The 14,908-nt window shown below is 35.8% G+C and overlaps 1 protein-coding gene across 2 annotated transcripts in view; it reads right to left on the minus strand.

The window, feature by feature from the left end:
- Positions 1–226: 226 nt before the first annotated feature.
- CYTIP (cytohesin 1 interacting protein) overlaps positions 227–14,908 on the minus strand; it is a 46,750-nt gene continuing 32,068 nt past the window's right edge. For both annotated transcript variants that reach the window (XM_027769488.1, XM_006171586.3), the window contains 2 exons: positions 5,971–6,037; positions 227–3,498 (listed from right to left, as the gene is read on the minus strand). In XM_027769488.1, the coding sequence (XP_027625289.1) occupies positions 3,032–3,498; positions 5,971–6,037 (534 nt within the window). In that variant the 3' untranslated portion in view covers positions 227–3,031. The remainder of the gene's footprint in view (positions 3,499–5,970; positions 6,038–14,908) is intronic.

Below are 14,908 nucleotides of genomic sequence, written 5' to 3' on the forward strand. Positions count from 1 at the left end.
AATATGTTTTAAGTTTCTAAGTTTGTTCAACAGCAATAGGAAAGTGTTGCAAGTGCAAAACCTCAATTAATTAGGTAATATCTTTTTTTAATAACTTTTAATGGCTTCAAAGAAATGTGATAAGAGCCAGTCTTTAAAAAGTATTTTTAAGCAGGTCACTTCATTTAGAGAGAGAAGGAGTAAGAGAAAGGGACAGAGAAAGTACTGACACTGCGAAGCAACACTCTTTATTTCAGAAAGGTATCATATTTTTATTTTATAACCCATAAAGTAACAATACTTTTATGATCTGAAGTGCTTAATACAATTATGTGTTATTTATAGTTTATGTACATTCATAAATACTTATACTTTATGATCAATACACAAAAACTATGCCAGAGTTTGATTTCTTCGATTGAAACTGGGATTTTAATAGTTTGTATTAAGTGCCTAAAATATAAAGGTATCCAAAAATAGAAAGTGATGGATAGAAGTTTTTTTCAAAAAATATATTTTCAGTCTGTTTGACATGGATTGGTTCTTTCAACCATATGATAAAGTAATCCTTAACATGCTTTATTTAAATTTGGTTTATCAAATGCCATTCTTGAAAAATGCATTTTAATAACAAATTGTCAATTACTGTAATCAGTGATATTATATATTTGACAACTTTGGGGGAAAATAAAGCAAAACAAAAAATATTTTCAATTACTTTCCTAATAAATTACATCAATATCAACCACTATGTTCCAGATCATTCTTTTTAAGCTCCATTGAAATCAGCCTCAGTGTGAAAAGCTCTGCTGTGAGAAATTGACTTTCATTTCCACTAAACAAAAGCTAGGGTTTTTTTTTTTTTTTCCAGCTTATAAACACTAAAAAAGCATAACATACCCTTCCTTCCTGTACTTAGTTAACAAGTGCTTTTCTTTCTTCCCACAACATAGCTAACTCTTGACTCTAATTCTTATTATAGTCTAAAGGGATTCTTGTTCTGTCCCTTCCCGTATGCTGTTTACTGTCATACGGAAGTATTATATGTCTGTGTTAAAGCCACAAGAAAAGCAAATGAACTGTGGTCTGCTTTCCCAGATCACCTGTGAAAGTTCTTGAAATATTTTTTTCACACTGTAGAAGACTTTAAGGTTATCTTTCCTCAAATAAATGGGATATTTCTATTCTTTGAACTTCTAAAAATAGAATTAACAGGAAATGCTGCATTCACTTAAGCAGATCTTTGATATGATAATGCTAGACAATGATGAAAAATGAGTAAAACCAATGGAATCATAACAGGTTTTCAAGCGCTTATTGAAAATAAATGCTGGGCTACCCACACAGGTATTCCTGTCCTTATATCACAAAACTTGATTGTGAAAGCCAAGAGAGTCAGTCACCTTTAATGTCTGCTTGTTTTCCTTTTTACCAAGGACAGTATACTTGCTTCTATAGTATATACAATTGTGCATTTTAAGTATTCTTGTCTGAGGAGAATAAAAAGTACTAGAGTAATAACCACACAGAGCCAGCCAATCCAGAGACTAAGAGGATAGGCTAAAGTCAGAAAGAGCAGGTGTTTTTCAGCCTTGCCACTGTCTAGCCCTGTGACCATGGGACTGTCTCTCAACTTCTTCCTTCTTGTTCTATGTGCCTTACACATTTATAGCGTTGTTGTGGGGACTTCTGCAAAGTGCCTTCAGCCTACAAGGCATTCAGGAAATGGTAGACAAGATTGTATCATTCCTGAAGGGTTCTACCTGTGGCCCTTCATCTGAATGCCTCTATACCGAGCCCAATGGATGTTCCTGATCTTATAAAACTAATTGAAAGCAGATCCCAACTATAACTTTGTTTATATGTTATTATTTCTTTCTTCTTTGCCCTACCCTCTTGTTTCTCAAAGGAGTCATTACTTAGATTAGTCAGAAGTTTACATTAAGTGTTTCAGTTTCACTCAAAGTCGTCCCTCTGTATATCTCCCAAATATGCACACACACATATGTATGCCAATGCAGCTTAAAATCAGTAAGGACTATTATTACATAGCCCAGATTGTCTACTCTAGAATACTGGTAATGAGCAGACTTTGGTGGATACCGAATAAAGCATAATTGAAAGGCTAGAAGTAATGAGATTCCAACATAACAGGCAAAAGAATGCTGAGGTGATAATTATCTGGAATATGTAATATAAATTGAGGAGTAATGTAAAAAAAAAATCTACAAAAGGAGTCTTTTTCAGCCTCTCACTTTTTGGACTTCAGACATTTGTAGCGAAGACAGTAAGAGTAATAATTACAAAATTTAAAATTCTGAGAAAAATAGACTTGCTATCAATGCTTAAGCAAAATAAAAATTGAATCTGGCAAGAATAATAGCATTCCCACCAATTTTGTTTAGACCACTTATTAAAAAAATATAATCTTCCTCAGTATCTATCTCAGACAACATCTTTCCATGGTTCTAGAGTTAGTTTAATCCCTCCTATTGAATCTTATACTTTCTGAAGTATTGTCACTACAGGCGTGAGAAGAGACTGATGGTCATCTTTATTAATCATCTTTCAGGGATTTGAACAGGAACATTCAAAGTTGGCTAAGGTTAAGCCTCCTAGAGGTGACCGAGCTTAAGCAGACAAAGTTACAAAACCGACCAATTAACCTATGGAAGTTAGACTAGATAATTATATTCTATCACTCCCTATTCACATTTGACTCCAAAAAAATTTCAATTTTTCACAAAGATAATCTATAAAATAAATATGACTCTTGCTTTCACTGTAGCATTAGAATAAGCAGCTATTTGCATTAATTCATTATGTTATCTAACTTATTATTTAATTTCCCTCATGTCAGCTTAGAACTTGAGCTTTTCTGGTTGGAAAATGATTTAAGGAAAAAAAATGATATAAAAACTTATAACTCACTTCTGCTGTCAAATGGTATGTCAGTTTCACAGTCTATCTGAATTTCCCCACCAAGCTGGATGGAGTCGCTCTGCCGCACTGTAAAGATATCTGTGAAATTAAAAAAGGGCACCACAACCCCTCAAAAGCGACTCTCTTCCTCTTCCACAGGCCGATGAAGGCCAGGGATGAATTTCAAGAGTTGCTTCCGGACACTTCCCCTTCTATTCTTCCGGGGCAGGGTCCCAAACATGCTTGAGAAGTTGCCCTCCCACAAGGGAGACATGGATCCGCTGCTGGCGGTACTGACACTGCGGTTCCTCCTTGAAGAAGACCGCCTCAGAAGATCGTCGCCATCCTTGGGGACAAAGCACTCGTCGTCCGTGCTTGTCTGCCGGCTGAAGGCGCCCCTACTGGAGTCCTCCGACATGCAAGTCTGGTAGCCGTCCTCGCTGTCCACCGTCATGGAGCTTGGCCAGCTCTTAAAGCTGCTCTCACTGGACAATCGGTCCCGGTCCATGAGGGCAGGGCCTGGCCCAGGCAGGCTTCCAAACAAAGATAATTCATCCAAGTCCATGTTTTCCGAATTTAGGCAGGTAGCTGTGTCACCTAGCACACAGAAAACAAAGTCTGTTGTGGAATGGATCTGACCCTCATTCCTTATAAATAAACATACCAGCATTTCTCTCTGAAGAACATAAGAATCAAGGTGAATAATTTTTTTCACTGAGCTTAAACTTGCATGAATGATTGACTATATATAAGGTCATTTGATAAAGCTTAGAGTAGGGTTCCCCAACAAATTGTTCATGAACCAGTTTCCAAGCAAAAGGTTCTACAGTCACAAAAATCATAATGTTAGAATCATTTAAACAAGATGTTTCATAGGAAAATGGTTCAGCTCAATTAATGTGACTTGTGAACCTCCCAAGTTATCATTTCTTAAACTTAAATGACCATTAATTAATATTCTTACAGAAATGGTGTCCAAAGAATATACTTAGGGAAATGCTGTCTTAGTTCCTCTGATTTTTAGTTACTACCTTTTCAAAGTAACTGTAAAATTATTATAAAATCACTTGAAATATATGGGACATAGTTAATTTTGCTTTTTGTTTTTTAGAGAAATTTTTGCTCTAGGGTACATGCACTCACCAGAAAGACAGAGAGACAGAAAGTGAGAAATCACCCCGCCAAGGGTCATGCCACAATTCCTTCTCCTCTGTACACCTCTCAGGATTTGGGGGATGCACGCACATGCACATGGAGTGAATTTTTAAGTCACCAGGTCCGGGACTCAAACTGTGGTTGACTGTGTGGGAGTCCAGCAACATAACCATTATGCCGTATGCTGGTCCCATCAGACACAGTAATAAAACAGAGAATTCAAGGTGTTTATAACATAATTTATTTGTAACATCAAATATTGATACATATCTTCCAACCTCAATATTCTAAATTTTATCTTGGAATACTTAAATGCTCTGGAGTTGTACTGGATCCAGAAAGCAACCCTGTCTTCAAATAAGTTATCATTTAGTTGAGGAAATTAAATTTTATCTGCCTAGACAAACCCTCCTAACCTGTATCTGGCCTCTCTAAACTCAAATGTTAATCATCCACCAACATCCTGTCCATACTGCACCTGTTTCTACACTATTTGGCATGCTGTTAAAAGAGAGTACTGATCTTCTTTGTCTCTAATTGACAGTATAAAAAGAGACTGTTTTTCCTCATAATTTGCAAGGTTGAGTATAACCAACCCTGCAATGACTAAGCATAAGGCTTACTTCTTTTGCTAGTGCAACCTACTTTATTTCATTTTGCTACGAGCTAACAGAGTTCATTTGATTAGAGAGCAAATTGCCTCATAGAATTTCATGCCCTGGGTATTTACTCTTGGTCTAGAAAAAGTAAAGACCTCCCTTGCTCGCTCAAAACTTGTATACAACAATGACGTTGTAAAAATCTAGACCTAAAGATCTTGTTCATAACAAAGCTGTTTCTATAAAACTTCAGGACAGACTACATTTCCTGAGATATTCAGGCTCTAGAAGTGAGACGAAAGTTTCTAAAACACCCTTCTATCTCCAGAAATCTCTGATGTCACTGAGTTAACAGGGCTGCAAAGAAGTCTTAGTGTGTCTGTCTCTCTAGAAAAAGTTAGATCACAGAAAATCTATTATGAGTATTTTAAACTATTATATGATAACATAAAAAAGAGAAGTAACTCATGCATAAGTTTCAAAGATTTCTATTTTTTTAAAGAAAACAGAACTTCAACCCAAATCTCTTAGCTATAAATTAGTGCCTAATTAAGGATTAAATTGTATATTTTTCTGTAAACAAATGAATTACCACTTTTCACAGATATTCTGGGTTGTAAATAGGGCTTTTTAGCTTGGCGCTATCAAAGAAAGATATAACCTATATTTCACGCCCACATAGGTAGTGCCTTTGGTGAACTCTTTGTATATAAAAGTTCATTCTTCAGATTACATTAGTAACCTAGCATGTGGCAAATCAACAAATTTTACACTCAATTATTTCCTTCAGAATGTATGCAAAGGCAAGTGATGCATTTACTGTTTTAATAATCTTACACATTTATGTCTCAGTCTTAGAGTCATGGAAAAGAATTTCTCTGCATAAATGGAACATGCACAATCTGAAAAAAATATGATAGTAGCTCTACTCAAGAAACATGCGACCATTCCAGCGCAATAGTTTCTGAGAACTGCCCAGACTATGAGTCATGATCATTTTCATCCTTTGCTGAAGTGGTGAGAAAATCAGACAATCTTTCCTAGTACTCTTCTAAAATCTCCAGATGCATTTACAGGTGCGTTCATGTTTTCATGTTCATGTGTGTCATGCATATGGAGAAGAGATGTGACTTGACATACCCTTCCTCCAAATACATAGTTCACTCCGAAGTTCATACAAAGAACCAGTCAAGTATTCTTGATCAGTACAAGACAAATTTTTCTTATAATAAGGACAGTCTTAGAACAACTGAGAGGCAGAAATACTGAAAGGATGAAATGTTAGTGTGGTTTCAGAACAGGAAGTCACATTTACCGTGAAGCAGGCGCTGTTCCTGTAATTGCAGAGATCTGAACTCCACACATTTTTTCTTCAAGGTTTGCTGTGAGAAAGAAGAAAAAAAAAAAGTGCTAATTAGTAGGAAACCCCAGTCAAGATGGCAATTTAAGGCTAGGAGTTAAAATTTGTAATCAAATTTTTCCTTTTCTTTCCAGCACTTTCAACCCTTCCTACTCATTTAAAAGATTTGTGCTGAATAAAAGGAAGATATTGGAAATACTACTTTGACAAGAATAATCTAAGTAGCATCCAACAAGTTTTCTTTCAAAAAAACAAGATAAACAAAAAAAGTACCTTAAAAAAAAAATATATATATATATATAACCAGATTGTAGTTTATAAGAACTTACTAGCTGTTCAGGCAAAAATTTATACCCTAGGATTCACCCTTCCTCAGGATGAAGACAATAATAGACCCTAAATTCTAGAATACTCATGAGGATTAAATGACTTAATAGATGTAGAATGTTTAGGACAGTGACTAGAATTTAGTAAATACTCAGTAACTATCATCAACAACCTATATGCCTGTGTCACTGAAACAGCCTTTTATGCTGAACCATTCATTTTCCACACCAAAAAAAAAAAAAACCAGAAAGCAGATATGTATTGAAATGCATCCTTGAAAGACTAAATTTAGAACACTGTTAGACCTCCTAAATTCTTAACTGCTTCCTTCCTTGGCTGCCTCAGTACACAAATAATGACCTGCAGTAGCGTGAAGTGGCTGTCAAGACAACCAACACACAAAGCCTGCCGTAGACCATAGAAGGGCTCAGGCAATGGAAATTGAAAACAAATGACAGGAGACACTGACAAGACAGTCAGAGGCTCATGCTCCCTGCTGTTCCTTGTTCTCTGCTCTATCCCTTGCTTTGCCATTTCAGATCTCCATAGCAAGTCAAGCAAGTGGACACAGTTCAGGTTTGCCTATGGACACATGCAAAAGAAAAGACTGCCTAGTTGAAAACAGTTTTATGGATCTGCAACTGGGAAGGAGTAGATGAAAACTGAAAGAAAGGACAAAAGCAAATTTTGGAGAAGGCCTAAGACGAGAATAACAAAATTACATGAACATTATTGAATGCTTAAAGAGAACATGGTTTATTTTTAAGTCTTCTGGGCCTGAGTGATCCCTGGACAGGATTTTCTAAATCTTGATAATAGTAACCTTTAACAGCAATCCTTATGGCTGCCCATATAATATACAAGCAAAAAATCACAGTAAAAAAAAAAAAAATGCATGTCTCAGTTAATTTCTTCTTTGTATACTATAATAGAGTTTAGAATAGCTAGAGGACTACTAGACTATCCTAAGCACATCTTTCATTACCTGTGTAAACCTGAGGTAATGTAAAGGTCAGAAATAAGGACTCGCAAGGACCTGGCATATATATCAAGCCTTTTCTTCTTTCTTAAAAAAATAAAAATGATCTCCTATAGGGGATAGAGCTGAGTAGAAGAATACAAGGGTAGGTAGACAGTCAAACTAAACATAGAAAGAAGAGGAAGAAAAAAAGAGGAAGATACATTTGTACATTCACTATCTAAAAAGTCAAGTCTTGTCAAATAGTTAATTTTTATAAAACTAAAACTTTTCTTTTGGGAGAAGGGGAGAGATTTTTGCCATAGGGCATATGTGTTCATCAGAGAAGAGAGAGATGGAGAGAAAGTGAGCTATCATCCTCCAAAGAGGATGGCAATGCTACAATCCTTCTCCTCCACTCTCTTCTCTGGATTTTGGGCACACACACATACCTGTGTAGCATGAGTTTCAAGCCTCCGGGTCTGGGACTCGAACCACTGTTAACCATGTAGGAGTCAAGTGCCTTAACCACCATGCCATCTGCTGGCCCCAAAAGAAAATTTTTACAATATCTAATTTGTTGATCTGGTTCAATCATCTAAGTACATTGTCAAGTAAATGAAGAAAATACTGGCATAAAAAGCAGAAGTGTCAAATTGACTACAAGCTTTTGGCCTATAACTGAGCTTCCTTATTTTCCTCAGAGTCTTTTTGTGCCTATGTGGTTGACATTAAAACTTCATATTTGGACAAATCTAAATTCCACAGTTGAAAGAGAATAAAAGCACATGTGAGACTTAACCACACTGGTCCACATTACTTCACTGGACCTAACTCGGTGCCTGGTGTACAGCAGCTGCTTCACACATTTTGGCTGAATGGATTACATTAAAGGATGGCTCCCTGAAATAACCCTCCCCTGTCACACATTGAATTGGTAACAGATACATTTCCAGTGTTTTCAGCTAAACATGTATATGGCATTTTATTTTGCTTAGAAAAAATGGAAAAATACATCATGACTTCCCTGACGACCTAATAATATTTTTATTTGTGCTTTCATAGATAATATGCTATTTAATTTTGATCACATCCCTAAACTGTTACAGATAATAAAATATTTAATAAACAGAATATTCTCCATGGACTACATACAAATCTGGTAAATAACAGAAGTAGATTAAAAACTAGTTCTCCCAGCTACCCCGTTAGATGTATTGTTTTCAGGCTATTTGAATCATAGGTCAGAAGAAAGGAAGCCTAAAAACATGCCTCAGAAGAAGTGACTTGGTGGCTCTGTTTCTAAAGAAGAGCTTTCGGTCTTACAAAGAATCTTCGAGTGACAGAATGTTCACTTACGTAGGACACACGAAGTAAATGTCATTGTGTGGTGGGGAAGCCAGCCTGACCTCGGTGAGAGGTCACACCCAGACATTTCTGGCTCATGCAATGAACTGGAAATTTCATACTTTCAAGATTAGAAATGGGACAGAAATGCATTATGGTAAGTAAGAATGAATCTGACTTTCTGCTAACCTGGAGAAGCAGAACAGGGTAACTAGAAATGTAGGTCCTATAGCATGCATAGTTTACACGCATGTATCTAAGACAGGGGACTGAGCCAAGTTTGCTGCTTCAGAAAGAAACGTTGAAGTTCTACCACTGGCTAAAGGAGACAGAAAAGTTGCTGCTCCTGCTGCTCCTGCTGCTCCTGCTGGCTAGAGCTCAAGCAGAGTTTGAATTTAGAGAGGCAGAAATACATAAACAGCCTCATGCTGAGCCACACAGCACACTGACTCTTCAGGAAGGCATCTAAGCCACCAGACCTGGCTCTGGTGTGTGCTCCTTTCAAGTGCTGACTGGAAGCACCTGTAGAGTTATCACATCATGCTCATGGGAGAGGCTATTACTCAAGAAAAGTGGGCAATATCTACTCCCAAACCATTCACAGATCCATTGTGGGATACAGTTACATGGGGGACTTGGGGTTTAGATTCCAAGTTGACCTGAACATAACCCGTAATCTTGGCTCTCTGGAAGACTGGAGCAGGGTGGGGAGGATTGCAGCATGCCAAGACCCTGTTGAAGATATCTTTCTGTTGCTCTCTCTTTCTCTCTTGCATTCTCTCTCTTTCATTAAAGAAATAAATAAACTTTTTATAAAAAGGAAGACAATGAAGTTGATAGTACATGAATTTTTCCCATGCAAAATGAAAATGAAAAAGTGTCCAAAGAAGACTTTAAAATATGTTTATAAATTTTTGAAAAATTAATTAGATCAATAGAAAAAGAAAGTTGAAACACAGAAACGAAACAAGAAAATGGGTCAGGAGGTGTTGTGGAGGTTAAGATAGCTGGATTCCACATGGCTGACTGCATGGTTCAAGTCCCAGACCCAGCAGCTTAAAAAACACGCCAAACGTGTGTGTGTGTGTGTGTATATTTGTGTGTGTGTGTGTGTGTGTATTTGTGTGTGTGTGTGTGTGTGTGTGTGTGTGTGTGTGTGTGTGTGTGTGTGTGTGTGTGCATGCATGCCCAAAATCCTGAGAAGAGAATAGAGGAGAATGGACTGTGGTGTGGCCATTCCCTCTAGGGGGTGATTCATTAGTTTCCCTCTCTCTTTTAATAAAAGAAATAATAAACTTTTTATAAAAAGGAAGACAATGAAGTTGATAGTACATGAATTTTTCCCATGCAAAATGAAAATGAAAAAGTGTCCAAAGAAGACTTTAAAATATGTTTATAAATTTTTGAAAAATTAATTAGATCAATAGAAAAAGAAAGTTGAAACACAGAAACGAAACAAGAAAATGGGTCAGGAGGTGTTGTGGAGGTTAAGATAGCTGGATTCCACATGGCTGACTGCATGGTTCAAGTCCCAGACCCAGCAGCTTAAAAAACACGCCAAACGTGTGTGTGTGTGTGTGTATATTTGTGTGTGTGTGTGTGTGTGTATTTGTGTGTGTGTGTGTGTGTGTGTGTGTGTGTGCATGCATGCACAAAATCCTGAGAAGAGAATAGAGGAGAATGGACTGTGGTGTGGCCATTCCCTCTAGGGGGTGATTCATTAGTTTCCCTCTCTCTCTGGAGAGTGTACTCATGCTATGACAAACAAAAAAAAAAAGAAAGAAGGAAAAGAATAAACATGAAAAGAACTACTTGACAATAAAAAATTAATTAATTTTTAAAACTCCATAGAAAGTGTACAATCTATATAAAACACAGATAGCATGATCATTACCAAAGATGTTACTAAAGAATTGAGAAAGAATGAACACAAAAATATAAAGCAATACAGTGTATTAAGGAGTGGTTAGGAAGCCAGGAAAATATATCAAGGGACTCTAAAATATATCTAACAGCAATTCCAGAAGTTAATATAGGCAGTGATGAAGAAGATGTAGTCAAAGATTTGAGTTGATAGTATTCTTTTTTTCCCTTTTTCTTAGAGAGATTTTTGCTATAGGACATGTGTGCTCATCAGAGACAGAAACTGAGAAATTACTCTCCATGGGGGGTGGCCAAACCACAATCCTTTCTCTTCCATTCTTCTCTTGGGATTTTGGCACACACATACATGTCCCTGGTGTGAGTTTTAAGCTGCCAGGTCCAAGACTCGAACTGCAGTTGACTACATGGGAATCCAGTGAGGTAACCAATATTCCCTGATAGTATTCTACAGCTGAAGAAAGTCACAGGTTCTTACATGGCAAGAGCACTGCAAATTCTAAGCAATATATACATTGTGATAAAACTGCATCAATATAAACAAAATAATATCCTAAAAAAGATAGATTGTCACAAATTCAAATACTGTATAAAAAAATGAAGTTTCAAAAATAGAAAATCTTCTGGAGAAGATTGTCAAGGTAAAAACAAAAATGAGAGAAAGGGAGAGAAGCCATGAAACTTGCACAGATAAAAATGGGGACATTGTCACAGTTTTGAAAGATTAAAAAGTTAGGAATAGAATTTTTCTATTAACTTCATGAGATACATTTGAAAACGTTGAGAAAAGCATGCTCTTTAAAACTGGCTCAGAAAAAAAGAAAGAAAAATAAAAACCTAAGTAGTTCAACAACTAATAAAGAAATTGAAATTGAAACAGTCATTTAAAAGCATTCCCAGCAATAAAGAACCACAAGCCCAAATGATTTAGATGGTGTCACAAGAAATGTATAAGAGAAGCAAAAAGAGGAAGACAGTCCCCAGTTTATGTCAAGAATTCAATAACCTTGATACCAAATGGTGTAAAAAAGAATAAAAAATTGTCTGAGAAAAGAAAATTACAGACCTATAGGTATATAAGAAATCAAACCTATAAGTATATAAAAATGATTATAAATTTCAAGGATAAACTAGATTAGGTTTATCCTAGAAAAGGTAAATTTGTTTTGTTTTGTTTTGTTTTTAAGATTTTTGCCATAAGGTGAGTGCACATGACAGAGAAAGAGACAGTGAGAGGGAAAGTGGGAAATCACCCCTCAGGAGGATGGCCATGCTGCAATCCCTTCTCCTCGACTCTCCTTTTGGGATTTTGAGCACAAGCACATGCACCTGACATGATTTTCAAGCTGCCAGGTCCAGGACCAAACTGTAGTCGGCCATACGGTAGTCCAGTGCCACAAGAACCACAACTGCTGGTCCCAAGAAAGGGCAGTTTTAGATTAGAAAAGTTTTAAATATAATTTATCACATTGACAGATTTTTTTTTTTTTACAGTAAGTAAAAGAGGGGTCAACCAGTGTCATTGTGGTAAAGGGGGCCAGACCCTACATGGATATGGATGCCTATGTGGTTCCAGCATCAGACCGAAAAACTTGAAAAACATGCCAGGCACATGTGTGTGCATGCCTGAAATCCCAAAAGGAGAAAGAAATGGAGGAGAACAGATTGCAGCAGGATCATTCCCCATGGATATTGCTTCCTCTCTGTCCCTGTTGCTCAGTCTCTCTGGTGAGCCCACATGCCCTGTGGAAAAATTTTAAAAAGAAAAAAAAAGTCAATGAAAATAATATCTGAACAGATACAGAAAAAGTACTTGATAAAACAGAAAGCCACAGACAATATAGAAACTACTAGAAAAGTTCATATATAAGAGAGCTGTTTTAATCTGAAAAGCATCATCATAGAGGTACTTCATTCCTAATGAGAAATAGGAATTCCCTTTAAAATCAGAGACAAAACAAGAAATATTACTACTACGGATTTTATTTATCACTGTATGCTAGGTCCTAGGCAGTGAAGTAAAGTAAAAAAATAAAATAAAATAAAAAAATAATAATATTCTTTATTGATAATTATTATCTTCAAAGATAGTCAATATTATATACAGATAATTTACTAGAAATTATATGGTGTCTGAAAATTCATGATGTATTTTTCCATGCAAAAATGAATCATGACTTTTCTGATGACCCAATAGTTCAGCAAAGTGTCTAAATACAGAAATAGCACAGAAAAGTTGGTTTCATATATTCATATATTAACTTCAGAGCACTTAGTTTTTATAAAGCAACTATAATAAGAATAAAATAATGAGGTACGAAGGACTAAGTCTGACAAAAAAAATAAGACCTATATGCATAAAATTGTAAGATTTTATTGAAAGATATTAAAGACAAGTAAAAATAGAAAGATCAATAAGAATACACAATGCCATATGGATATCAATTCTTTTAATTGATCTCTGTATATCTGCCTCTCTCTATATATATAAAATGCAATATTGGTCAAAACTCCAACATTTACATCTGGAATTTGACAATCTTTTCTAATCTAAAACTGCCCTTTTTTGGAATTTATAAATCTAAAATTTATAAAGACATTTAAAGGGCTAAGAAAGAGCAAAAATATCCCTGTCCAACCAGATATCGACTTTTATTACACTCTGAGTTTGGCACAAACAAATTGACTAGTAGCTCATAATAAGGAACCTGCAGGCAAATTCATGCACATATGGAAACTGCTTAAAAATAGTTTTATAATTATTCACAATTGCTAAGACATAGAATCAACCTGAGTGTCCAAAGACAGATGACTGGGTTGTAAAACTGTGGCACATATGGACTATAGAATACAACTCAGATATAAGAAACAATGAGACCCTATTATTTGATTCAAAGTGGATGAATATAGAACACTTAATGTTAAGCAAAGTGAGCCAGACTTTTAAAAGAAACACTGTATATCCCCACTCGATATGTACCAAATATGTGCACTCTATGGCAGAAACTGAAAGATCTGAAGACATGATAGAAGGTAGGATAAGTGTAGATATCAGAGACTATAAGGGAGGATGGTAGAGGGTGCATGGGAGGGCAAAGGGAAGAAAGAGTTAACAGATAAAGAAATGTGAAGTTTTCTGTTGAAGAAGAAAGCCTGTAATTTGAACTTTATAAAACAAAAATTACTTTAAAATATAGTTTTATAGTCCTAAAAATAGATAAGTAGGACTATAAATAGACATTAGGCTGAGAAGCTTCTGCACAGCAAAAGAAACAATAATTAGAGTGAGAAGACAATCCTCAGAGTGAGAGAATATATTTGCAAACTATACCTCAGATAAGGGACTGATAACCTGAATATATAGGGAACAAAAGCAACTCATCTGAAAAAAAAAAAATCAGTCCAATTAAAAGATGGGTAAAATAAGCTAAACAGACAACTCTCCAAGGATGGCATACATTTGGCCAAAAAAGCATATGAAAACATGCTCAACATCTCTTATCATAAGAGAAATGCAAGTCAAAACTACAATGAGATACCACTTAACCCCAGTCAGAATGGCTAAACTTAAATAAATAAATAATTGCAAGTGCTGGTGAGGTTGTGGTGAAAAGGGAACTCTCCTATACTGTTGGTGGGAATGTAAATTGGTACAACCACTGTGAAGAACCATCTGGAGATTCCTCAGAAACCTAATAGAACTCTTAGGTATTTACCCAAAGGATAGGAAAACCCTAAGTCAGAAAAACACTTGCACATCCATGTTTATTGCAGCATTATTTACAATTGCTAGGACATGGAATCAACCCAAATGTCCAAAAATAGATGAATGGGTTAAAAAATGTGGCATATGTACTCTATGGAGTAGTATTCAGTCATACAAAACAATGAGACTCTGACATTTGGGGGAAAAAATGATACAAAATGGACAAATATGGAAGATCTAATGCTAAGCAAAGCAAGCCAGACTATAAAAGACAGACTTTGTCCCCACTCAATATATACTGAATGTCTGCACTCTATAGCAGAAACTGAAAGATTGGAAAGTATAATAGCAAGGAGGGCAACATAGAGAGTAGGACAGTATAGAGAGTGGAGGGTAGTTATCGGGGGTGGGTAATAGGGGAAGGGAGGAGAAGAGGGGAAAACATATTTAAATGACACAAAAAATTAAAGTTATTTGCTGATAATAACGTGCAGGATAATGTCTTTGTCTTGACTGATACGCAAGGTATTATGCTGGGAAAAAACATATTTTGTACACTGTAAAGATGTGAAGTGATTAAATGTGAATAATACATCCAAATATATATGTATATTTAAATATATATACATATATATATTTGGATTTATAGTTATTTTAGTTGCATTTATACAATT

This window comes from Tupaia chinensis, unplaced genomic scaffold (genome assembly GCF_000334495.1).
Source record: "Tupaia chinensis unplaced genomic scaffold, TupChi_1.0 Scaffold149921_1, whole genome shotgun sequence".
Taxonomy (NCBI): Eukaryota; Metazoa; Chordata; class Mammalia; order Scandentia; family Tupaiidae; genus Tupaia; species Tupaia belangeri.